General features: G+C 43.9%; 2 protein-coding genes across 3 annotated transcripts in view; one reads left to right on the forward strand and one right to left on the reverse strand.

Annotated features, from left to right (window-relative positions):
- The window catches only part of LOC105489465 (steroid 5 alpha-reductase 1), a 37,672-nt gene extending 19,829 nt beyond the window's left edge, over nt 1-17,843 (reverse strand). The window contains exon 1 of the mRNA XM_011754293.2: nt 17,466-17,843. Coding sequence (XP_011752595.1) covers nt 17,466-17,770 — 305 coding nt within the window. The 5' untranslated portion in view covers nt 17,771-17,843. The remainder of the gene's footprint in view (nt 1-17,465) is intronic.
- A 217-nt stretch (nt 17,844-18,060) lies between these two features.
- LOC105489466 (NOP2/Sun RNA methyltransferase 2) overlaps nt 18,061-26,753 on the forward strand; it is a 33,788-nt gene continuing 25,095 nt past the window's right edge. Inside the window, exons 1-4 of one of the 2 annotated variants that reach the window (XR_011625162.1) lie at nt 18,061-18,439; nt 18,566-18,723; nt 19,340-19,444; nt 25,992-26,097. Coding sequence is in view for 1 of the 2 variants with exons in the window: in XM_011754294.2 (XP_011752596.1) it covers nt 18,344-18,439; nt 18,566-18,723; nt 19,340-19,444; nt 25,992-26,097 (465 nt within the window). In the remaining variant the exon portion in view is untranslated. The remainder of the gene's footprint in view (nt 18,440-18,565; nt 18,724-19,339; nt 19,445-25,991; nt 26,098-26,753) is intronic. The other variant, XM_011754294.2, reaches the window with a different exon arrangement.

Here is a 26,753-nt window from a genome sequence, read left to right on the forward strand (position 1 = left end):
TGGTTGGACAGTGGTGCAGCCCAGGGAGGGCGAGCTGAAGCAGGGTGGGGCATCGCCTCACCCGGGAAGTGCAAGGGGTCGAGGGATTTCCTTTTCCTAGCCAAGGGAAGCTGTGAGAGACTGTACCAGGAGGAATGGTGCATTCTGGCCCAGATACTGCGCTTTTCCCACAGTCTTCACAACCAGCAGACCAGATTCTCTCCAGTGCCTGGCTCAGCAGGTCCCACCCCGATGGAGCCCAGCAAGCTAAGATCCACTGGCATGAAATTCTCGCTGCTCCACAGCAGTTTGAGGTCTACCTGGGATGCTAGAGCTTGGTGGGGGGAAGGGCATCCACCGTTGCTGAGGCTTGAGTAGATGGTTTTACCCTCACAGTGTAAACGAAGCCCCAGGAAGTTCAAACTGGGTGAAGCCAACCACAGCTCCCTGGAACAGAGCACCTGGGGGAGGAGGCAGCTGTGGGTGCAGCTTCAGCAGACTTAAACGTCCCTGCCTGACAACTCTGAAGAGAGCAGCGGTTCTCCCAGCACAGCGTTCGAACTCTGAGAAGGGACAGCCTCCTCAAGTGGGTCCCTGACCCCCTGTGTATCCACACTGGAAGACTCCTCCCCGTAGGGGCCAGACACCTCATACAGGAGAGCTCTGGCTGGCATCTGGCGGGTGCCCCTCTGGGATGAAGCTTCCAGAGGTAGGAACAGGCAGCAATCTTTGTTGTTCTGCAGCCTCCACTGGTGATACCCAGGCAAACAGGGTCTGGAGTGGACCTCCAGCAAACTCCAGCAGACCTGCAGCAGAGGGGCCTGACTGTTAGAAGGAAAACTAACAAACAGAAAAAAATAGTATCAATATCACCAACATCAAAGACCAAAGGTAGATAAATCCACAAAGATGGGGAGAAACCAGTGCAAAAAGGCTGAAAATTCAAAAAACCAGAACGCCTCTTCTCCTCCAAAGGATCACAACTCCTTGCCAGCAAGAGAACAAAACTGGACAGAGAATTAGTTTGATGAATTGACAAAAGTAGGCTTCAGAAGGTGGGTAATAACAAACTCCTCTGAGCTAAAGGAGCATGTTCTAACCCAATGCAAGGAAGCTAAGAACCTGGAAAAAAGGTTAGATGAATTGCTAACTACAATAACCTGCTTAAAGAAGAACATAAATGACCTGAAGCAGCTGAAAAACACAGCACAAGAACTTCGTGAAGCATACACAAATATCAATAGCCAAATTGATCAAGTGGAAAAAGGATATCAGTAATTGAAGAGCAACTCAATGAAATAAAGCGAGAAGACAAGATTAGAGAAAAAAGAGTGAAAAGAAACAAACAAAGCTTCCAAGAAATATGGGACTATGTGAAAAGACCAAATCTATGTTTGATTGGTGTACCTGAAAGTGACGGGGAGAATGGAACCAAGGTGAAAAACACTCTGCAGGATATTATCCAGGAGAACTTCCCCAACCTAGCAAGGCAGGCCAAGATTCAAATTCAGGAAATACAGAGAACACCACAAAGAAATTCCTACAGAAGAGCAACCCCAAGATGCATAATTGTCAGATTCACCAAAGTTGAAATGAAGGAAAATATGTTAAGGGCAGCCAGAGAGAAAGGTCGGGTTACCCACAAAGGGAAGCCCATCAGACTAACAGCAGATCTCTTGGCAGAAACCCCACAAGCCAGAGGAGAGTGGGGGCCAATATTCAACATTCTGAAAGAAAAGAATTTTCTTTTCTTTCATATCTGGAATTTCATATCCAGCCAAACTAAGCTTCATAAGTGGAGGAGAAATAAAATTCTTTACAGACAAGCAAATGCTGAGAGATTTTGTCACCATCAGGCCTGCCTTACAAGAGGTCCTGAAGGAAGCACTAAACATGGAAAGGAACAACCGGTACCAGCCACTGCAAAAATATACCAAATTGTAAAGATCATCGACACTATGAAGAAACTGCATAAATGAACGGGCAAAATAACCAGGTAGTATCATAATGAAAGGATCAAATTCACAGATAACAATACTAACCTTAAATGTAAACAGGCTAAATGCCCCAATTAAAACACACAGACTGGCAAATTGGATAAAGAGGCAAGATCCGTCGGTGTGCTGTATTCAGGAGACCCATCTCACGTGCAAAGACACACATAGGCTCAAAACAAAGGGATGGAGGAATATTTACCAAGCAAATGGAAAGCAAAAAGCAGGGGTTGCAATCCTAGTCTCTGAGAAAACAGATTTTAAACCAAAAAAGTCAAAAGAGACAAAGAAGGGCATTACATAATGGTAAAGGGATCAATGCAACAAGCAAAGCTAACTATCCTAAATACATACGCACCCAATACAGGAGCACCCAGATTCATAAAGCAAGTTCTTAAAGACCTACGAAGAGACTTAGACTCCCACACAATAATAGTGGGAGACTTTAACACCCCACTGTCAATATTAGACAGATCAATGAGACAGAAAATTAACAAGGATGTCCAGGACTTGAACTCAGCTCTGGATCAAGTGGACCTAGTAGACATCTACAGAACTCTCCACCCCAAATCAACAGAATATACATTCTTCTCAGCACCACATCACACTTATTCTAAAATTGACCACATAGGTGGAAGTAAAACACTCCTCAGCAAATGCAAAAGAACGGAAATCATAACAAACAATCTCTTAGATCACAGCGCAATCAAATTAGAACTCAAGATTAAGAAACTCACTCAAAACCACACAACTACATGGAAACTGAACAATCTGCTCCTAAATGACTACTGGGTAAATAACAAAATGAAAGCAGAAATAAAGATGTTCTTTAAAACCAATGAGAACAAAGACACAACATACCAGAATCTCTGGGACACATTTAAAGCAGTGTGTAGAGGGAAATTTATAGCACTAAATGCCCACAAGAGAAAGGAGGAAAGATCTAAAATCGACACCCTAACATCACAATTAAAAGAACTAGAGAAGCAAGAACAAACAAATTCAAAAGCTAGCAGAAGACAAGAAATAACTAAGATCAGAGCAGAACTGAAGAAGACAGAGTCATAAAAAACCCTTCAAAAAAATCAATGAGTCCAGGAGCTGGTTTTTTGAAAAGATCAACAAAATAGACAGACTGCTAGCCAGACTAATAAAGAAGAAAAGAGAGAAAAATCAAATAGATGCAATAAAAAAACAATAAAGAGGATATCACTACTGGTCCCACAGAAATACAAACTACCATCAGAGAATACTATAAACACCTCTATGCAAATAAACTAGAAAATCTAGAAGAAATAAATAAATTCCTGGACACATACACCCTCCTAAGACTAAACCAGAAAGAAGTCAAATACCTGAATAGACCAATAACAAATTCTGAAATTGAGTCAATAATTAATAGCCTACCAACCAAAAAAAAGTCCAGGACCAGATGGATTCACAGCTGAATTCTACCAGAGGTACAAAGAGGAACTGTTACCATTCCTTCTGAAACTATTCCAAACAATAGAAAAAGAGGGAATCCTCCCTAACTCATTTTATGAGGCAAGCATCATTCTGATAGCAAAACCTGGCAGAGAAACAACACACAAAGAAAATTTCAGGGCAATATCTCTGATGAACATCGACGGGAAAACCCTCAACAAAATACTGGCAAACCGAATCCAGCAGCACATCAAAAAGCTTATCCACCACAAAAAATCAGCTTCATCCCTGGGATGCAAGTCTGGTTCAACATGCACAAATCAATAAACATAATCCATCACATGAAGAGAACCAATGACAAAAACCACATGATTATCACAATAGATGCAGAAAAGGCCTTCGACAAAATTCAACAGCTCTTCATGCTAAAAACTCTCAATAAACTAGGTATTGATGGAACGTATCTCAAAATAATAACACCTATTTATGACAAACCCACAGCCAATATAATACTGAATGAACAAAAACTGGAAGCATTCCCTTTGAAAACTGGCAGAAGACAAGGATGCCCTCTCTCACCACTCCTATTCAACATAGTATTGGAAGTTCTGGCCAGGGCAATCAGGCAAGGGAAAGAAATAAAGGGCACTGAATTAGGAAAAGAGGAAGTCAAATTGTCTCTGTTTGCAGATGACATGATAGTACATTTAGAAAACCCCATCGTCTCAGCCCAAAATATTCTTAAGCTGATAAGCAAATTCAGCAGTCTCAGGATACAAAATCAATGTGCAAAAATCACAAGCATTCCTATACACCAATAACAGACAAATAGCCAAATCATGAGTGAATTCCCATTCACAGTTGCTACAAAGAGAATAAAAAACTTAGGAATACAACTTACAAGGGATGTGAAAGACCTCTTCAAGGAGAACAACAAACCACTGCTAAAGGAAATCAGAGAGGACACAAACAAATGGATAAACATTCCATGCTCATGAGCAGGAAGAATCAATATCGTGAAAATGGCCATATCGCCTGAAGTAATTTATAGATTCAATGGTATCCCCATCAAGCTACCATTGACTTTCTTCACAGAATTAGAAAAAACTACTTTAAATTCCATATGGAACCAAAAAAGAGCCCACATAGACAAGACAATCCTAAGCAAAAGGAACAAACCTGGAGGCATCATGCTACCTGACTTTAAACTATACTACAAGGCTACAGAAACCAAAACAGCATGGTACTGGTACCAAAACAGATATATAGACCAATGGAACAGAGCAGAGGCCTCAGAAATAACACCACACATCTACAACCATCTGATCTTTGACAAACCTGACAAAAACAAGCAATGGGGAAAGGATTCCCTATTTAATAAATGGTGTTGGGAAAATTGGCTAGCCATATGTAGAAAGCTGAAACTGGATCCCTTCCTTACACCTTCTACAAAAATTAATTCAAGATGGATTAAAGACTTAAATGTAAGACCTAAAACCATAAAAATCCTGGAAAAAAACATAGGTAATACCATTCAGGACATAGGCATGGGCAAATACTTCATGACTAAAACACTAAAACCAATGGCAACAAAAGCCAAAATTGACGAATGGGCTCTAATTAACTAAAGAGCTTCTGCACAGAAAAAGAAACTATCATGAGAGTGAACAGGCAACCGATAGAATGGGAGAAAATTTTTACAATGTATCCATCTGACAAAGGGCTAATATCCAGAATCTACGAAGAACTTAAACAAATTTATAAGAAAAAAACAAACAAGCCCATCAAAAAGTGGGCAATGGATATGAACAGACACTTCTCAAAAGAAGACACTTATGCAGCCAACAAACATATGAAAATATGCTCATCATCACTGGTCATTAGAGAAATGCAAATCAAAACCACAATGAGATACCATCTCATGCCAGTTAGAATGGTGATCATTAAAAAGTCAGGAAACAACAGATGCTGGAGAGGATGTGGAGAAATACGAATGCTTTTACATTGTTGGTGGGAGTGTAAATTAGTTCAACCATTGTGGAAGACAGTGTGGTAATTCCTCAAGGATCTAGAACTAGAAATACCATTTGCCCCAGCCATCCCATTACTGGGTATATACCCAAAGGATTATCAAACATTCTACTATAAGGACACATGCACATGTATGTTTATTGCAGCACTGTTCACAGTAGCAAAGACTTGGAATCAACCCAAATACCCATCAATGATAGTCTGGACAAAGAAAATGTGGCACATATACACCATGGAATACTATGCAGCCATAAAAAAGGATGAGTTCATGTCCTTTGCAGGGACATGGATGACGCTGGAAACCATCATTCTCAGTAAAGTAACACAGGAACAGAAAACCAAATACCACATGTTCTCACTCATAAGTGGGAGCTGAAGAGTGAGAACACATGGACACAGGGAGGGGAACATCACACACCAGGGCCTGTCGGGAGGTGAGGGGTCGGGGGAGGGATAGCATTAGGAGAAATATCTAATGTAGACCATGGGTTGATGGGTGCAGCAAGCCACCATGGCACATGTATACCTATGTAACAAACCTGCATGTTCTGCACATATACCCTAGAACTTAAAGTATAATAATAAAAAAAATTTTTTTTAAATAGATTGTGAAACTGAATTTAGATTTATGAAATCCAGACAAGGCGAAAATAGAGTCAGGGTGGAGACTGGCTGCAAAGACACAAAGGGAGTTTTTTAGAGGAATACAACTGTTCTATCTCTTGATTTGCAGTGATGATTATACAACTATATGCCATCACCAAAATTCATCAAACTACAGACTTTTTTTTTTTTTTGAGATGGAGTTTCGCTCTTGTCGTCCAGGCTGGAGTGCAGTGGCGTGATCTCGGCTCACTGCAACCTCCACCTCCCGGGTAGAAGCGATTCTCCTGCCTCAGCCTCCCGAGTAGCTGGGATTACAGGCATGTGTTACCACACCCGGCTAATTTTGTATTTTTAGTAGAGACGGGGTTTCTCCATGTGGGTCAGGCTGGTCTCGAACTCCCGACCTCAGGTGATCCACCCGCCTCTACCTCCCAAAATGTTGGGATTACAGGCCTGAGCCACCGTGCCCAGCTCAAATTAGACTTAAAATCGGTGAATTTTATTATTTGTGAATTATACCTTAATAGAGCAGGAAAAAGTTTAAAGCTTGTTATTTGTTTCCATTCTGACCATTTGCACCAGGGTAAAATCATAATTAGTCATTAGTTACAGTTATGAACATCGACAGTAATCACGTGATAATAGTAGTGTAATGCTGGCTGTGCATCCTCAAGCCACTCTCTCCCCAGCACTCCTACTCAACTCCAGGGGAAGACATTCACATAAGTCAAAAGCAGCCTCCAAGGTTCTCATCTCATTCAGGCCAGGATCCCTTCATACTGATTTACAGCAAAGTACGTGTTGGCCAGTAAGTGTGCATTCAGACGTTGTGTCGTCAGTGAGGTAGGTATTCTGGAAGCTGTAGTGTTTAGCCAAGCAACGAATAAGAACAAGGAATCCCAGCAATTTCTCTCTGCGTCTTGGAATCATGATTTAGATCCAGGCAGACAATGGGTACCGTGGGCTGGCATTTGGGATGCAGGCACACTGCAAGTGCTTGCATACCAACATTTCCTGTAGAACAAGCAGAATTTGGTTTTGATGGAGATAAGTGTGTGCTTCTTGGACTGTCATAGGCTCCCTTAAAAATAGGAGGCAATCTTGACTTGTGATCAGACATCCTTCTTGCCTCTGCCCATTTGTCAACCAGAACAGGAGGCCTTGTGTTAGACCCGGATGGACAGAATTAATGGCAGAAGACAGAGTGGCTCTCACTCTACCCTTCAGTGTACCCTTCAGTGTACCAAGCTGAGAAGCACCAAGAGCTGGCAGCCCACTTCTGAAGTCAGCTTAGGAGATTCTCAATGTGGCATAGAGCAGAAAGGACACCGGTATGAGAAAGTTGAGAGAAAACTTCCCTGACAATTGTGGCCTCAAGATATTACCCCGTAGGCAAACTGCAGGACAGAGCTGAGAAAGTGTTCGAATTCTAAGTCTGAAGAAATACAGAAAAAAAGAGCAAGACATAAAACTTGTGGGGAATATAAGGCCTGGATTTGGTTTAGAAAAAAGTCTGTTGAAACAGACAGGACTCAGTTCATAAGAGGTCGGGCCTCTGGACCTGAAAAAAATCCATCCTAAATTCAATAATGGATAACAGGAAGGCAAGGTGAAAAAGAGGAAGAGAAAATATTAGCAAGCTTGAAATGCACAGAATTGAAAATGGTCTAAGACACTTCTGCATTGGATGTCACCCATTTAAACAATGGACAAATGCATGAGAGAAGCAACACCCAGGAAACATTCTGCGTATGTGGTGGACGTTCCCACCGGGAACCTCGTGGGTTGAATACTGACCTGAAAAACGTCAGCTGGCAAGGACACTAGAACTGTGTCGAAAGAATATAATAGAGGATAATATTACCAGACTCTGCACTCACCAGCCTATTCCCAACTCACAGAAAAGCACTGGTCAGAGGAATTAGAACATTTAAGACAGGGAGGTCGAGGCAGCAGAATTTCTTCACAAAACAAAGGAAAAGGAGGTTGCAACCAAAGTAGGTTATTGGGCGGTTCATGGGTTAGTGAAGGAAGGAAAGCTGCGCATCGATGGTGAGTTAATCAACACGGCAGCCAAAGAGGCGTGTCCAGAGATACACACTTGTTTCTCACAATTAGCCTTTCGGGGAGAACACTTGCTAGAGGAGTTAAGGACACTGGGAGCAACCTTGACAGTCAATTTAAACAAGGCAAGACCCGGTGCTGTGGCTCATGCCTGTAATCCTTTGGGAGACCAAGGCAGGCAGATTGCTCGAGTCCAGGAATTTGTGACTAGCCTGGGCAACATGACGAAACCCCCTCTCTGCAAAAAATATGAAAATTAGTTGCATGTGGTGGGACATGCCTGTAGTCCCAGCTACTTGGGAGGCTGAGGTGGGAGGATCATCTGAGCCTGGGAGGTGGAGGCTGCAGTGAGCTGAGGATCATGCCACTGCACTCCAGCTTGGGTGACAGAGTGAGATCCTGTCTCAAAATAATAATTATAAAAAAAAAAAAAAAGCAAGGCAGATGATGAGCATTCTTTGTTGGCTCTGGGTGAGTCTATGGATGTTACTGACACAGCTCAGTTGTTTATTTGAGGAGTTCACATCAAGGCTGAAGTGAATGAAGGATTAAGCTCTTTAGATAGTCTGTGTAGAACAACTACTGGTGAGAATATTTTCAAAGATGTTGAGAAAACACAAATTCAGTAGAATCCAAGGTGGAATCTGCTAAGCCGTTACAATTGATGGTGATAAAAATGTATGGGACAAAAAAACAAACAAATTACAAACTTACAAAGCTTGTAAAAATGTAAGGTGTTTCATGCTATTCTTTGTATCAGCAGGTCTTTTGCAGAAAATCTATTGTGTGTGATTGAGCCCATAGTGTCAACAATGAATGACAATCCCTCTCATGGACTCATCCATCATCCGTTCTCTTAACTTTTTGTCACAAATAAGCCGACTATGCTGATTTGTCCCACGTAAATACACCAGTTTGATGGCTTAATAAAGTTTTACCGCATTATTTTGAACTCAGAGCTGAGACTGAAACTTTTCTGAACAAGAACTGCCCTCACCACCATTATTGACTTCTGAAGGGCTTTGGAAAGTAGCTTTTACTGAAGACTTGATAATAAATTCAACCTAAAGCTGCAAGGCAAAACAGCACTCGTGCAAAACTCATACTGTGTTAAAGTCATTTTGATGACAACTGACATTGTTCCAATCACAAGTCATATCAAACTGCGTTCTGTACTTTCCATGCTATTAAAATTAAAAGAAGTGAGATCTCCATGCTCACATACATTTGCAGAGAATATAAATTCTAAGTTTAAATACAGTGTGTTTGTGAACCTGGATTTCCATATTTCAAAATCCATTCAGCTGTGGAGTGGAAGAGTTGCCATCTAATCTTCCACAGGAAGATATGAATCTGCAACGTAATACGATAAGGAAAGGCAAAGATCAAGAGAAGAATCTAACGGGATTCCATGAGTGCCATCCAAGAGATGACCGTGCTCAGTGAAAATCATATACATGTGGACTGATGTCGACGCTTCCATTTACAGAGATAAAATACGCACAGTCTCATTACAGATCAACACTACGAGAGGAACATTTACAATAGATGTTGATAATAGGAAACACTAACTTTGAATCCTAGTAACTGAAATGTTATCCCTACCCAAAAGAATTCTATTCTTCTCATTAGACATATATTATAAAAAAAAATGCACTAAGATAATATATTTTGAATTTACCACGGAAACTTTTTGTGAAAATTTGTTTTCTCTCATCATAAATACCTACCCAGTATCTTGGCCCACAAAGCTTAAGATATGTACTATCTGGCTCTTTCCAGAAAAGCCTGCTGACAATTAGTCTGAATTAGCACACGTGTTATATTTTGGAGACATCAACTTGACTTCCTTAGAAAGTGCTCTTGCTCAGGGCACTGGTGCCACACGGCTGGAGCTGCAGCAGTCTAGGTTTGGCTGTGCTCTGGAAGTGTATCTGCATTTTTGAATGACTTCTGCTCCAGCACATGCCCTGGATAAGACATTCACAAAGAACCTCAGGATAAGATTTGTCCCTCTTTTTTGTCTCATGTGAATGTCTCAGAGCTGCAAGGACTGGAAACCAAGCCTTACAAAGATCGACACCAGTCTTTCCTGGTGTTCTCTGATTCCTGCCCTGGAAGGGGACACCAGTCACCCAGGGATGCCTATAGGCCTGTCATAAAACCGCTGAAGTCAACAAAGCGGTGGACAGGGGAGGGGAGGGGAACGCTGCCTCTGCCTCCAACCGCTAGGAGAAGGTGAGATCTTCCTCCCACTTCCCTCTCTCTAGAGAGCTGACTTGGACCTAGGCACTCCGCTCTGAGGAAACGCTCTGCCCCTCTCAGCACCTCCCGGAAGGCTTTTCTCGTTTCGGGCCATTCTCTTTAGCTTTACTCAGTTTCCTTCCTTGGAAATCCATTGTTGTCGGCAAAGATTTTCCTTTGACTGTGGCCAATTTGGAACTCGCATGGGGTAGGGTCGGGAAGAAGGTGTCTGGGCATGGCTTTCACCCGAGTCTTTGTCTAGACTCTAGAGGGACAACAGCACTTCGGAGAGGGCAGTGGACTCCAAGCATAAATGACAGGGTCCTACTTAGGGCCATGGGGCCAATTTCAGATAGCAAGGAAGGTGGGCGCACCTGCCTGGATATAAATTACTCATGGAACTCACAGCACATCAGTGTGCGGCCCAGACTACCCCAGTTAGGACAGGCGTGGGCACTCACAGCCCTTTCTCCTACACTGTCCCATTCGCACACAAAGTCACCATTCCACAGAGGAACAATGGGAAACAACTATCCTCTGTCTTTGAGAAAATAAAGGATTGAACAAGGTGACAATCCCTTAGGATGGAAACCATATTAAAGAGAAACTATGAAGCACTTGGATTAAAAAGAACGTTAAGTAATGGGTTATAAATCTGTTTTCTGTTCTGATTACAAGCTAATGAATACAAAACAGTCAGGTCTGGGAAGCTACACAGAGATTCTGTTTGCTGATTCATCACAGTAAATGTAAGATTAAATCTGACACTTCGTTCTCCGTCATGTTAGTTTTCCTATTTTATCTTATCTCTTTCCATGTAAAGAACAAGACTTTGGCCTGGTGTAGTGGTAATGCCACCACTTTGAGAAGCCAAGGCAACAGGATTGTTTGAGCCCAGAAGTTTGAGACCGGCCCAGGCAACACTGGGAGACCTCATCTCAATTTAAAAAAAAAAAGAATGAGACTTGCTTTTCATCCAAGTTGTTTTTATAACCCATGGAAACTGCAAACCTTGGTGTCTGTGAGGCCACCAGGGAGACATGTTTGATGATGGAGCTGAACTGAGAGCATTAATGAGCCAGAATTTCTTTGGTGCTTCAATGGCCAGGATGATTTGCAGTTGCCTTTTGGTTGAGTTTACAAGCTTAGATATAATATAAAAGTGCATCTTATAGTTCCTTATAGAAGTGTTTCTAATAATTCCTAATCCTATACTAAATGCCCTTTTTTTTTTTAACACTGCAAACCTGTGACTATTATCCCTATTTTACAGATCAGAACATGGAAGCTTGCAGGAATATGGTGACGTGGCCGGACAATATCACAGTGGCAGGGCTGGCTGGCAATGTCCCCTTCCCAGGTGCTCCAGCCACCACACCATGAGGACCCATTGAGACGTAGGAATGTCTGGTTCGAGCATATGAAATTGTCACTGTCAGTCATTTTCACTAAGTGTTTCTATTAAGTCAAAAGAAATACCAACTGCCAAAAGTAGGTTACAAGATGTTGTATGTGTTTGTATGTGTGCATTTCCACTGCTTAGAAAAAAACTTATTAAAAACAATGAAAGATACGGGAAAAAGATAATACCACAATATTGTCAGCTTTATCTCTAAGATGAAATTATAGGCACCTTTTATTTCTTTCCTTGAATTATTTTCTAAGTTTTCTACAACAAGCATATATTTCACCTGTAAGTTTGTTCACATACAATATTGACAAGTGTCTTAAGTCCTGGCACCTAGCATTCAGAACAGATGGAATGAGAGACATGGATAAATTCAGTTTCCTGGGCTAAATTCAATTTCCTAAAAAGGCTCAGAGAGAATCTGGCGAAATTAATAAACAAGCAAACAGATTATCCATCTAGGGAAAAAGAAAGTACCCTATAAGCACCCAAGAAGAAAAATGGATTATCAAAAAGAACAAAATCATTGGGGCTGCTTCCCTGTCCATTCTTACTCTCCGCGAGGACTGTGGGGTGGCACCCACGTAAGGGGCACTGAGAACTCCGAGCTTCTCAAACGTCTACTCCTAAGCAGCACTTGAGTGATTTCTCCAGTTATTCAAACCAGCAGAATTACCCATACAGTATAAACCCAAGTAACTGGTAAAATAACTGTTCATACTCATCTGCTCGATGTGATCTCCTCCATAGGGGAAAGACTCAAAATATGATACAGTATGCATTCCGGGGATGAAAATGCAAACTTGGAATGACTATTCTTTCAAACGTTTAAAGTAAGATTCTTGGGTTTTGTCATCTTGGAAGCAAGTTCTATGCCTATTTAATTCACACAGTGAACTAAAAAAGTATGTCTTGAAATATCTTCCCAACAAACTGGGAATAATAATCCCTGGTTGACTTGTAACAGATAGGCATTTATTCAGCAAATGATTTGACTCTCAGAGCAACTGGACGTCATCTTTCAGGACAACCTATAATGTTGTACCCCCAAGTTTGGGAACAATGAAATAGAGAATTTGGTTATATGGGAGTAATTTAGGCCATGGTGGACTTAATCATTTTTAAATGTTTAAAACTGAGAGTAGTTAATTTTAATAATTGACTGTATTGCTTTTTTCCCTGAACAACTTGAGACCATTGAAATCTATAGCACTTCTTAGATTTGGGTCTGTTCCTTTCGCCTAGCCTTTCCTTCTGTAAAAGACTTTTGAAATGATGGCCAAATTGCACAGCTGCCAACAAAGCATGCTTAAAATAAGTACTTGGCTATCATTATTTCACTTTTCATCATTCTACACTTTCGAATAGAAGTTTCTATTTTCTCAGATTATTCCAATCTATGAGACAAGGGCCAAGGATTCAATATGCCCTTATTAAAACAAATTAATTAGAAGGCCATTAGGCTGAGATGGTGTCTTGTGTCTTACATAAGCACATGGAAACCTCACAGTGGAAGGAAACTTAAACCAATCAGAAACTGCCAAGTGACTTCTAATGAGAGATTGTGCCAATCAGAAACCACCCACTAATCTCCGGGACTTTCCACTCTGACCAATCAAATGCTTTGTCTTGCCTGTGCAAACACATCTTACAAAATCGCTTTCCTACACGCCTTCTAGGTGGAGCTTACACTGCTTGTGGTTTGGTGCTGATTCATGAATTAGTCTGCTCCAAAAAAATGCTACAACTTTTTTTTTTTTTTTTTTTAAGATGAGTTTCGCTCTTGTTGCCCAGGCTGGACTGCACCTCCGCCTCCGGATTCAAGTAATTCTCCTGCCTCAGCCTGCCAAGTAGCTGGGATTACAGGCATGTGCCATGACACCCAGCTAAATTTTGTATTTTTAGTAGAGACAGGGTTTCGGCATATTGGTTAGGCTGGTCTCGAACTCCTGACCTCGTGTGATTCACCTGCCTCGGCCTCCCAAAGTGCTGGGATTACAGGCACGAGCCAGTGTGCCCAGCCTAAAAAACTACAATTTTAATGCACCTGAGTTTATCTTTTAACATACTTCACCCTCAAAGTTCCCTGCTGTGTTTTAACATTACCCACAACACATTTAAAAGTGAAGCTGGGCTAGGCTCCCCACAAGAGCCCATTAATAGAATTACATGCGAGGAACAAGGAATTAAAGTAGGTGCAATTTTTTGAGGCACCATCGTCAGAGATAAAGACAGAAGCAAAGTCCCACAAGGTCATGGACCTGGCTGAGTACAGACCTGGGGCAGGTGTCAGAAAGAGGAGACCTCAGGGCACCTGACTGTCTGCACTCTGGGCACCACTTGGCCACCAGTCCTAACAGAGGCAGTCACTGAGGGCTCCCGTGGCAAGCAGCACCTCCTGCTCAGGCTACTCGGAGTTATTTGTTAAATGAACATACAATGAAGAGACAATCCCCTAACTCACTGCTGATAGTGGCGAAGGGAAATCCATGAGCAAAGCAGCCTGGGTTCAGGGAACACTGAACAAACCTGCCTGGGTGGAGAGAAAGAGCCTGAGGTCAGGCAGCAGTCTGCAAAGCCACCCAGCAACTCCAACACAGTCCAGAGCTAATGCCCTTGACTCCAGGAGACTTTTGCTGTGTCTAGCAAAGCAGGATTCACAAACGAGGGTAAAGAAAGACCAGTGGGGAAGAGTGAAGAAGCCCAACAAGAACCTACACAGGCGACGAGGACCTGGGTTACAGCACCAGCCCAGGGAAACAAAATAGAGGGCTAGGGAACAGGGTAGATGCAGTGGGGCGTCACCATAACCACGGAGCAGAGGGTAAAGGTGACAGGAGTAAACGCAGGCTTCGGAAGACCCTAGGGAGGCCTGCCAGGAGGCTGGGGAAGGCACCTGCCTCCAGGGGCTGCCACCGTGCCAGACGACACTCCATGCGCTGCATGACTAAGGCCCCAGTAAGACGCTGCTGCCCCTGCCCCCAAGAACCCAAGCGCCATGGGATCAGAAGGAGGAGGCCTCAGCACAGATAGGATGCAGGCAATCGTTGTTGCCACTGCAAGCCCTAAAGATGTTCCTGAAAATGTCCTTTGCCCTCCTGGGGGAACTGGTCAGGACCACAGATCGTCCTGCGTCACGGCTATCGCCCCACACCAGCCCTCTCCCCTTCCAGGCAGCCTGTCCTTCCTTCCCTGGTGTTTGTGTCCAAAAGACCCCATAGATTCTCCACAACCTGTCTTTTACTCCTGTCTTTTATAGTGACAAGGGAATGTCTTGTCACTATATCCCCAGCATACCACCAGGTCCAGAAATCCTCACTGGCACGTAGGTCCTCAGTGTTTGCTGAATAAATACATGAAAGTGCACTATTCCCTCTATCCTTTCCTGCACTTTTCCTCCCTCCTGAGCTGACTGTCCTGTACTCATTGTTCCTGGAACTGTCAGTTGCTCTGGCAAGAGCTGTAGCTCTGCTGCTGCCTTCAGGCCTCATGGACTGTGGAAAGTCCCTGGACTGGGCTCTGGTCCTCGCCACTCCCAAAAGAGGCTCTAGCTCCCCAGGGCAGGGCCCAACCTCATTCCTGCGAAATCTCACAGCTCAGCACGGGGCCTGTGTGCATACCTGTCAGGTTTTTTAAGGTGCCACTGGCTCTGCCTGGCCAGCGCCTCCTCAGGCTCACCTTTCTCCTGCCTCTGAGTCATCCTTGTACCCACAGCCTCCTCCCACTGGGTCTGGTGTTCTCTGCAGGGCCCTGTGCAAATAAGGGGCTCCAGGACGCTTCCAGGGGCTGCTGGGATGGTTTGTGCTCAGTGCTAAATGCTGTTTCCACTCTGGTTCTCTTCCAAGTGCTCATGACTTAGATTAAATGACTGTTTAATAAATTAGTTGCGCTTGGGTAGAATGGAAAATGTTTATCTCTTCTATTTGGAAAGCGTAATGTCCCCAAACCACATAGGCTATGTACACAATAACATGTACAACCCTGCCCCCTCCCCCCCCAAAAAAAAATAGCCTAGCAGTTTAAAAAAACTATACCTGACCCAGCCAATCCTCTTGGAGCAGCTTTTAAACTATTAGTATAGGAAGTGCGTTTTCGTCCTAGCAGCTCCTCATCCAACAGCCTCAGGGAAGACAGCAGCATGCTGTGTCTCCATGCTTTCCTCTGTATGAAGGAGCTGTTCAAGTTCTATCATTCAAGGTGACCCTGGCCCTTTGGGAGGTTGCATTCATTTTTTTGCTTGAGTGAATGTAGGTACAATTAAACATGATGTCTCAAGTTAAAAAGCTTCCATTTGGGATGTCAGGCAAAACTTTGTAAAGTGCTCCCTTCATTTCCAATGCCACAGTTTTGCTGGCACATGAGGCTGGCAGCAGTGTACATGAATGACACACAGAGTACATGTCTGGATGTGCATTCACACATGTGTAGCAATGGTTGATCCTATTCCAAAAAAAAATTCTTCACTGGAATGCATGACACCAGGAAAAGAACAGAGGCTTATAAAGACACACTGAGTTCTTCCTGTCTTGGTGGGAAGTGGGTGTTTTAAGGTAGGACCCCAAATCAGAAAGGTTGGGTAAACGGCCCACAGTCACAGAGCCAGTGAGTTCAACTTCCTTGGGTGCAGAGACATCCTTTTCAACGGGGAAGCTTTCCAGAGCCTGAATGAAAACATTTAAAATTTGATTTTGAACTTTTGACCTGCCGTTTGCTTTAGCTGTGTAAAAGCCAAAAGATAAGACCTGGAGAGAACCCCAACTTATTAGAAAACTTGAAGATTTCAGACACAGCCAGTTTTAAAATATTCAAAAAAAAAAAAAAAAAAAAACACCTTGAAAGATTTAGAAGTCATCTTTAAGACTTGATTTGTTTAAGGTTTAAGGTTGTTGCCTGGAAAGCCCCCCCACAATCCTGGGGTCCCTTGCATAAGGTGGAGATGAAAGTGTGAAAGTGATCAAGCCTATATAGAGAAACTGCTAGGCAATTTTAGCATACCAGGTTTCCAGTTGCAGCTGATCACTTGGCTCAGAGAAAACAGCTCCACCATCACCAAAGATACCAAAGGGGGAACCGGCAGAAAGGAGTAGAAACCAGTAGCCCTCAAGACTGAAGACCATCAGCATTAGACTCTAGGTCACCCCCCCCACACACCCCCGCAGACGTGATCTAAGGGAACAAAATCTAGTCTTCATTTTAATTTTATGTTTTTACTTTTTAATTCTTTATTTTTATGTATTTAATTTTGAGACAGAGTCTTGCTCTGTCACTCAGGCTGGAGGGCAGTGGCGAGATCTCGGCTCACTGTAACCTCCGCCTCCCGGGGGTTCAAGCTCTTCTCCCATCTCAGCCTCCCGAGTAACTGGGATTACAGACAGGCGCCACCGCACCCGGCTAAGGAAACCAAACCTAGGACCACCGAGTGGCTCTTTCCAGATCAGTTTCATCATGATTTTTTCCATCACTCCCTTCTAGTCCTTCGCTTCCCGCCCTTTCTAGACGAATCCCTTCTGGTTTCCAAACTCCCGGGGCCGGGGGACTCGGGGAGGGGACCCCAGGGGCGGCAGGGGAAGGGGACCCGTGCAGATGGGGGACGCCCCGGGGGTTTGGCAGGGAGAGGGCATCTGGGTGGGGGAGGCTTCGGGGAGAGGGCACCGGGCAGTGAGGGGAAGGTCGGAGAGGACGCCGGGCCGAGGGTCGGGGGCCGGGGACGTTACCGATGCCCGTAGTGGACGAGGAACATGGCCAGGAGGATGCAGTTGGGCGCGCTGCGGAGGCGCGGGGCGGACTCGCTGGCATACTGGTAGAGCGGCAGAGCCAGCGAGGGCAGCTCCTGCACCACCCAGGCGGCCCGCGCCGGCACTCGGACCCTAAAGCTGGGCGACGCGTGGCGGCCGTACGCCAAGTTCGTCTCACGATTCCGCGCTAAGACCGCGCAGCCCACGGCGCACTGCAGGTAGGCGAGCGCGGCCAGCATGCGCTCCTCGGCCAGCAGGAGCTCCTCCGCCACCGCCGTCGCCATCGCCGGGGCTGGGTAGCGTGCTCCATGCCCCAGAGGCCGCGGCAGGCAACATATAAGGCGGCAGCGCGGGGGCGGGACGGGCGGCTACCTGAGTTCGGCACTGCAGTGACACTGCAGACAGGGTTCTCAATCCAGGCTTCTCCAGGGCAGCCGGGGCTGTGGGCGCGGCCCCGGGGGCGGGGCGAGCACCTGCGCGGGGAGGGACCTGCAAGCGCCCCGCCCACGCCGGGCCGCCGTAACCCGGCGCCGCCCTGCGGACGGGCGGCCTCAGGCTGTCCGCGGAGGTCCCTGAGACCGCGTGGGAAACCCGGGCGCTTCGCTTGGAGACGCCTTCATGGCTGCTTCCTGGAGGCTTTTTCCGCCTCAGAGCTGTCCGCGGTTTTCCCTCTCTCGCTGCTTTTAGGGAAGACGGGTTGTGCGCTTTAGGCTTATTCTTGGACGGTCCCCAAAGGTCCCCGAAAGGACCAGGCCCGGACACGTGGGGCCTTGGTTTCCGGTCGGAAGTCCCGGGAGCTGTAAGGTCTGGCGGTGGCCGGCCGGTTTGTGCGTGCTGCGTGTGCGGCCGCGTGGGCTATGGGGCGGCGGTCGCGGGGCCGGCGGCTCCAGCAACAGCAGCGGCCAGAGGATGCGGAGGATGGCGCCGAGGGCGGTGGAAAGCGCGGCGAAGCGGTAGGAGCCGGGACCCGAAGGGCGGGCCAGGGGCTCCTCGTGGGCCTCCCGGACCCCGAGGCCTCCGAAGCGGCGGCGAGGGGCAGCTCCTCGGGCCTCGGGGTAGACGTCGCTTTCCTTTCTCAGGGCTGGGAAGGAGGCTACCCCGAGATCGTCAAGGAGAACAAGCTGTTCGAGCACTACTACCAGGAGCTCAAGATCGTGCCCGAGGGCGAATGGGGCCAGTTCATGGACGCTCTCAGGGAGCCCCTCCCGGCCACTTTAAGAATTACTGGTTACAAAAGGTAGGGGGGCAGTGCCTGATTTTTTGGGAGTTGGGGCCAGGATGCTGGCGGTTAAGGGCGATGGTGTTTTCTCCGACAAGTGTTACGATGCCAGAGAACCGTGGCGTTTCAGCGGTTTGGATTCAGGAAGCATTGAGGTGGGAGCACAGGGTCCAATGAAATGGTCACGGAGGTATTGCAGGTGCAGGGTTAGAAGAGGAAATGAAAATGGGATCTGAGGAAGATTCGGTTCCTGGGGAATCTTCCAGGAGGGAAGCTGAGAGTCTTACCTTTTGGAACGTAAGAGAATATAGAGAATGCATAAAACTCCTTGGTCCTTCCCCCCTCCGTCCCACCCCCCATCTTTGTAGTTACATCTTTCTAAATGAGTCGCAAGTGAAACTAAAACTGTAGGTATACTTAGGAGAGAAGGAATGCAGTGTTGCTCTTAGGGATAAACAGTGTGGATTGCTTAAATTTTGAAGGGATACAGTGTAAAAGTAGTGACTGAAGAATGTTTACTCTGCATGCAAAAGTTGGTTTTAGTTTTAAAACACTTGCAGTCTTAAATTTAAAAAGATACAATGTATTAACTTAGCTTTCTAGATCAGTTTGAAACTTTCTTGTTTTTCAATAGCCATGCAAAAGAGATTCTCCATTGCTTAAAGAACAAATATTTTAAGGAATTGGAGGACCTGGAGGTGGACGGTCAGAAAGTTGAAGTTCCACAGCCACTGAGTTGGTAGGTACCACAATGCTTCATGCCGATTATTTGCTTGGGATATTAATCTCTATCACTTGAATTATATTTCTTGGTACTGCATTTGCTGTTAACATGAAAGAGCCTGGGTATACTTGGCAAACATCCTAATGTTTTAGTACCTGGTGCTTCTATCAACATTACATTGGTATCCAAGTTTTCAGGCGATTTGCAGCTTTATGAGTCACTGAGTTCAGCCAACTCTTCCTAGTACATCCAACCTCTTCCTTTATGTCACCACTTCTGCCAGCTCCATGCTACAGCCCTTGTTTTCTCATCAAAACTGTTGCAGAGTGGCTTCTTTGCCTTCAGAAAAAGGACAGACTTAGCTTGACAACAGTCTCCTGGTAGGTGGTCTCTTAGTGTTTTCCATTACAGACAGGTTACCACTGTCTGCTGTCAGGTTGTCTCCTGCTACTTCCCAGTACAGACTGCACCAGCCAGTGTAGCATTTCCGAGTGTTGGCACCCATGCGTACTACTACTCCGGGAGCCACCTCTTTCTTGACTTGTCCTGCAGGTGCCCTCTGGGTTACCTATTCCTCATGGCTCAGTTCTAGTCTCAGTTGTGTGAAGGTGATCCCTTGTGCTGACAGCATCTTGTAGAGATGCTTGGAGAACTCCGGAGGCGCCAGTCCTTCGGTTAACTTGTAAGTGGAAAAGCCGTTATTATTAGCTTTGAGGTATTGAGTTCTCAGAAAAGAAAGTAATGCGCGAAAAGGTGAATTAAGCCTTTGTTTTGAGACGGAGTCTCACTCTGTCGCCCAGGTTGGAGTACAGTGGCATGATCTTGGCTCACTGCAAATTCCACCTCCTGGGTTCATGCCATTCTCCCGCCTCAGCCTCCTGAGTAGCTGGGACTATAGGCGCCCGCCACCACACCAGGCTAATTTTTTGTATTTTTAGTAGAGATGGGGTTTCACCATGTTAGCCAGGATGGTCTCGATCTCCTGACCTCATGACCCACCCACCTCGGTCTCCCAAAGTGCTGGGATTACAGGCGTGAGCCACTGCGCCCTGCCGAATTAAGTGTTTTGCATCAACTTTTGAGGTTTTGACTCTTCCAGTATGTAGTGTTATCTTTCCTTTCTAGATAACCTCTAGTGTTCGCAAATCGAGGTCAGATTTTCATTAATCATGGGGTACAGATTTGCTTGCTTTTCTTTCATTGGCTATTTGGATTTTCATTGTCTATCACAGATAAGCTTGTACATTCACAATGAATGCTGACTGGCCAAACATTAAGTCAATATTCAACCAGTATGAAGACCAAATATCACCATCACGGAATGTGTTTCTGGGATATAGGAATAAATATGACCAACATCGTGAAACCCCATCTCTACTAAAAATACAAAAATTTGACCGTCATGGTGGCACACACCTAAAATCCCAGCCACTAGGGAGGCTGAGGCATGAGAATTGATTGAACCCAGGAGGTGGAGGTTGCAGTGAGCCAAGATCATGCCACTGCGCTCTAGGCTGGGCCACAGAACAAGACCCCATCTCAAAAAAGAAAAAAATAATAGATATGCCACATCTCAGATGTTTAAAAGCTTGAAGGGTACAGTGTAGGAAAATGATTCAGGTGCTAGGTTGCTGTTAGTGGTCACTAATTGTCCACTGTAGCGAGGTCAGTGGAAAAGGTAGATATTTTTCAGCCTCTAGTTATGGCATTGCTGAGAAGAGGTAGCCTTCATGAGATCAAGCTTTTCTTCCTCCTAGTAACTAGTTACTAGGTTGTAGACTTTTCTCAAGTCGTTTGAAGATTACATTGACGACATTGATTATGTTCTGCTTGAGGTAGAGGTCTGATACTATAGTAGTCTGTTTTCATGCTGTTATAAGGACATACCTGAGTAAGTGTATGCAAAGGAAAGAGGCTTAATTGACTCGCATTTCCACATGGCTGGGGACTCCTCAGGAACCTTAAAATCATGGCAGAAGGTCTCTCTTCACAGGGTGGCAGGAGAGAGAATGAGTGCCGAGCAAAGGAAGAAGCCTTTTATAAACCATCCGATCTCCCCCCCCGGAAAACAGACTCACTGTCGTGAGAGTGACGGTTCACTGCAGCCTCACAACGTGAGGGAAACTGCCCCTGTGATTTAATTATCTCCACCTGGTCTTGCTCTTGACACGTGGGGAATATTACAATTCAAGGTGAAATTGGGGTAGGAACACAGAGCCAAGCCATATAAAATATTTTAAGAAGACAGGATTATGATTCTCCTTGGGCATGTTTGTATATTTAACAGTGGTGGATGTATGTGCTGCTTCACACAATCACCTGGAAACATTTGTTTCTAAAACCTTGTGTATAGAAGCACAGAGATGGGATAAGCAATGCTTTTCAGATGAAGCTCCTGTCCAGGAGGAGGGTTTCAGCACGCGTCTGTAGGGAAGAGGTGTGCTCTCAAGGCACGTCAATGTGGGCATTTTCTTCTGCAGGCGCCAGCAAACTAGGAGAAACCATGCGATGTTAATAAGCCTTGCTAGTTTTTTATTACTCTCTGCAAACTACAGTTAAACTTTGATTCGATCAGCCCTTTTAACATTTAATAGCTGCTTTTCCACCTTGTTTGTTGAACAACGTGTCTGGGTATGTGACAAGGTAATTACCAAACTCTTAGAATCTGCAGGTTGTCTGTAGTTGAAGAATGAAAGTGAATCGCTTTCTGCCAACAGCCAGTTATGTTTTTGTTTGCTTTAGTTTTCGGAACACACAGCTGAAGGGTATGAACAAAACATTGTATGATTTGGGTTTCTAATACTTGGCTTTTTCCAAGTAATGTATGTATTAATGTATGTATCAATAAATTTCCAATGATAATGTATCAATGATGGTTTCTGTATTTTATTTTGAGACAGGGTCTCACTCTGTCACCCAGGCTGGAGTGCAGTGATGTAGCCTTGACCTCCCAGGCTCACGCGATCCTCCCACCTCAGCCTCCCGAGTAGCTCAGACTACAGGTGCATGCCACCATGCCTGGCTAATCTGTTTATTTTTTGTAGAGATGGAGTTTCACCATGTCACCCAGGCTGGTCTTGAATTCCAGGGCTCAAGCGATCCTCCTGCCTTGGTTTCCCAAAGTGCTGGGATTACAGACATGAGCCACCATTCCTGGCCAATGCCAGTTTCTTGGCAGCTTTATTCTCTGAACATTATTTATTCAAATTCACCTGTCAGTTTTAGGGTACTAAATCTCTCAGCAAGCAAGTAAAGCAGAAGCTTTTCAGGACTTCTGGTAGTTTTCTGTATTGCTCAAGATGCAGAAATAGATCATGTAATATTCTTCCCAATCCTCTGGTACATAGTGAAATATAATTTAGGAAAGTGTTTTTTGGAACTACATTTTCTAGAAGGAAAGTTATGTATAGTACCATAGCTTGGGCCAATTTCATTTTTTTTCTTATATTCGTAGACTCAGAACAATGAGAAATTATCCTAAAGCATTCTTTAAAAAGCATTGTTTTGACAACCAATTGTTCAGAGTGCATCTTATTGTCATTCTATTTATGTGCTGTTTGTGTATTTTTTTTTTTTTTTTGAGATAGGTCTCTGTCGCCCAGGTTGGAGTGCAGTGGCATAACCTCAGCTCACTGCAAACCTCCACCTCCTGGGCTCAGGTGATCCTCCCACCTCAGCTTCCCAAGTAGCTGGGATTACAGGCCCATGTCACCACACCCAGCTGGTTTTTCATATTTTTTGTAGAGATGGGGTTTTGCTATGTTGGACAGGCTGCTCTTGAACTCCTGACCTCAAGTGATCCACCCACCTTGGTCTCCCAAAGTGCTGGTATTATAGGCATGAGCCACTGCACCTGGCAGATTTATGTGCTTTTTAATGTCTAGATTGAGGTTGGTTTTCATAGGTGGTGTATATATTTACAGAGTTCTTACCACTTGAGAATTGTTGATGTGCAAAGATGACAGTGGTCCTTTTAATTTATCCTTTAAGGGGCCCAAATAAGATTTTTTCTTAAAAGATACGAACTAAATTTGAATTAAGTAACTAAAAAATATACCTCTTTAAGATCATTTTGTTTGATGTTAAAATCTATACAAAGACTCGATAAACATTTTTTTGGCTCATAAAAAGATGATGCTGTTCCTCAAGCTATATAAGAAACATAATTTAAAAAAATTTCTTGTAGAAACAGTGTCTCGCTTTGTTGCCCAGGCTGTTCTCTGTACCCAGAGGAAATGTACATTTATCTGTTAGTTTCTTATTTTTATTTAACTATTAAAGAGTTCCTAAGGCTGCTTTCTATTCATAAGTTCAGCAGCCTTCACAATTATAAATACTGTAAAATTTTAATCTTGTTATAGTACATTTACATTTTGACTATCAGAAATTTGACGAATAAGACATGTAAGGGTATATTTGTTCAAAGTGTATCTAGACTGCTTATCTATATTTAAAAAGGAAAATTCAGCTCTTTACAATAAATCTAAATGGCATGTGGTATTCATATTGATGTTTTGGTGATTTGGTAAGGTAATAACTTACATGATCATACTAGCTTTGACACAGACAAGTTCAGGAAGACCAGATATTGTATGACCTGGCATTTGGCTGTTTACAAATAGAGGTTATAGTGGCACAGCAGATATTTGCCCAATATGACAGCAAATGCCAAATTTGCATGTAACCTACTATTTCGCCTCTAATGAGTCCAAAAGATTATTTAAAACAATTCTTTTTTTAAATTGCCTTATGAATATGATTTTATTTTGGCTTTATATTTTTGAAACACAGTAAACGTTGAGGAGGGAACTGGGCTATATGAGATAGAATCAAAGCACTGGGGACCTTTGGAGGGTGGCCGTGGACAGATTCAACCAGTTTCATCTTCATTATTTGGTAGAAAATGCTTTTCAGATATATCTTGTAATATTATGACTTGAGCAGTGTCTTAGACTTTTAAGTCCCGAGTTTGTTTCCATCAAATAATCGAAGTTTAAAAGCAGTCAAATATGTTTGTGTTTTCCAAACATTCCAATTTTATTTTCATGGTTTTCACTCTGGCTACAGTTTGACGCATGGAAACATTATGAGCCTGCATTGTTAAATTGAGTGTATTACTGCATCTCAGATTTAGTGAGAATTGCTGAAACTGCAGTAAGATTTATGGCCGCGTGACACTGGATTGAGCATGGTGCCGTGTGACATCAGTGTGCTCGTTCATACAGTGCAGATTCCTGTGTAGGTGCAGGCCAAGTTTAAAAGCACATCCCCGCTGGGTACAGTGGCTTACGCCTGTAATCCCAACACTTTGGGAGGCTGATTCGGGCAGATCACTTGAGGCCAGGAGTTCGAGACCAACCTGGCCAACACGGCAAAACCCCATCTCTACTGAAAATACACGTCTGTGATCCCAGCTACTCAGGTGGCTGGCTGAGGCATGAGAATTGCTTGAATCTGGGAGGCAGAAGTTGCAGTGAGCTGAGATAACACCACTACACTCCAACGTAGGTGAGAGAGTGAGACTGTCTCAAAAAAGAAAAGGACAATGTCTTTAGGATCCCCCATTTCTCCCCCAATTAAAAAAAGTAATAATAATAAAAACATTGATGTCATCATTTATAGAAAAGTTCAAATATATTCAAAGAAATGATGGCAGGAAATGCTTTATTCTTAGTTATATATAGGTAACAGCCTAGGAGCTCAAATTAATACATTAGTGGTTTCCAAGGTAGGGATTTTTTTGGTATGTAAAATATTTTAGTACATTATAGAACTGGTATTAGAAATAATGAGGCCGGGCGTGGTGGCTCAAGCCTGTAATCCCAGCACTTTGGGAGGCCGAGATGGGCGGATCACGAGGTCAGGAGATCGAGACCATCCTGGCTAACACATTGAAACCCCGTCTCTACTAAAAAAAATACAAAAAACTAGCCGGGCGACGTGGCGGGCCCCTGTAGTCCCAGCTACTCGGGAGGCTGAGGCAGGAGAATGGCGTAAGCCTGGGAGGCGGAGCTTGCAGTGAGCTGAGATCTGGCCACTGCACTCCAGCCTGGGCGACAGAGCCAGACTCCGTCTCAAAAAAAAAAAAAAAGAAATAATGAAAAATATATTTTAAAAAAACTCTAATCAGATGTTTGTGGAACACTGACACTGCATTATTTTGATTCTGTGCGATCTGCACATTAAGTAAGTCATCTTGTATCTTTTTATTTCTGATGACCTTACTGTTGTTACCTTATACTGGTCAAGAGCAGAGGAGTGTCCACTTTTCCATCTGATCTTGAACGTTTCATCATTATAATTTTGCGGTAATATGCATATGTCTTATAATCCCCCATGAGTCTCCTGTTTCTGATTGGCACATGGTGTAGCTAGAGCCATGTTCCTTATGCCTACAGGGACATCTCTGAGTGTTGCTGACTGTCCTTAGAGGATTGTGAGCAGCAACAGGGAGAACAACATTTGAAGTCTCTTTTGGCACGTGACTGATAGAAGCACAAAGTTGTCCACAGAGGACTTCACTGTTTATAATCCATAAATGTTTTGCTTTCTTTTTGGTCAGGTATCCTGAAGAACTTGCCTGGCACACAAATTTAAGTCGAAAAATCTTGAGAAAATCGCCACAGTTGGAAAAGTTTCATCAGTTTCTAGTTAGTGAAACTGAATCTGTAAGTTGATTCCTTTAGATTTGCCAGTTTCCTTAAAGCTGTGAATGCATAGATGTAGCATAGTTCTGTTTTTAGGTTCTTGTCACTAGAAGCAATGCAATAGGTGGACATCACAGTAAAGATATCTGCAGTGCTTGCACCACCTGTGATTTCTGACTATTTGTATATCCGTTGCCTTGTTTGGTTTATCTAATCATGAAGTTTAGTAAGGATATCAGTCCCAGCTAGTTAATTTCTTGTTTCCTCTTGCTCATGTATTTGGATGGCTGTAGGGTTGGGGATGGCTGTAGGGTTGGAGTGAGCACTGCATTGTCATTTCCTTCTTAGGTTCACATTTCAGATGCCTATTGTCCATAAAAAGTAATATATTTTTAAGGCCATCTTGGTGGGGAATAGGTTTTTGGTTTTGTTTTTTAAAATCAATTTATTTTACTAAAAATGAAGCTTTTGATTTTACTTTTTATACTATGTATTTTTTCTTACCATACATTCTTCTTGGTAACCGCAAAACACCTAACAGCCACAAAACACCTAAGCCCAGCTTTGGTCCTCACAGGACGGCATCTATTTTCACCTTCTCTGTTGCCATCCACATTCCTTGAGTGCAGTTCAGGTGCTGAGATTTTTACCTTTAGCGGCAGACCATCCCCGCAAAA

This window comes from Macaca nemestrina, chromosome 6 (genome assembly GCF_043159975.1).
Source record: "Macaca nemestrina isolate mMacNem1 chromosome 6, mMacNem.hap1, whole genome shotgun sequence".
Lineage (NCBI taxonomy): Eukaryota > Metazoa > Chordata > Mammalia > Primates > Cercopithecidae > Macaca > Macaca nemestrina.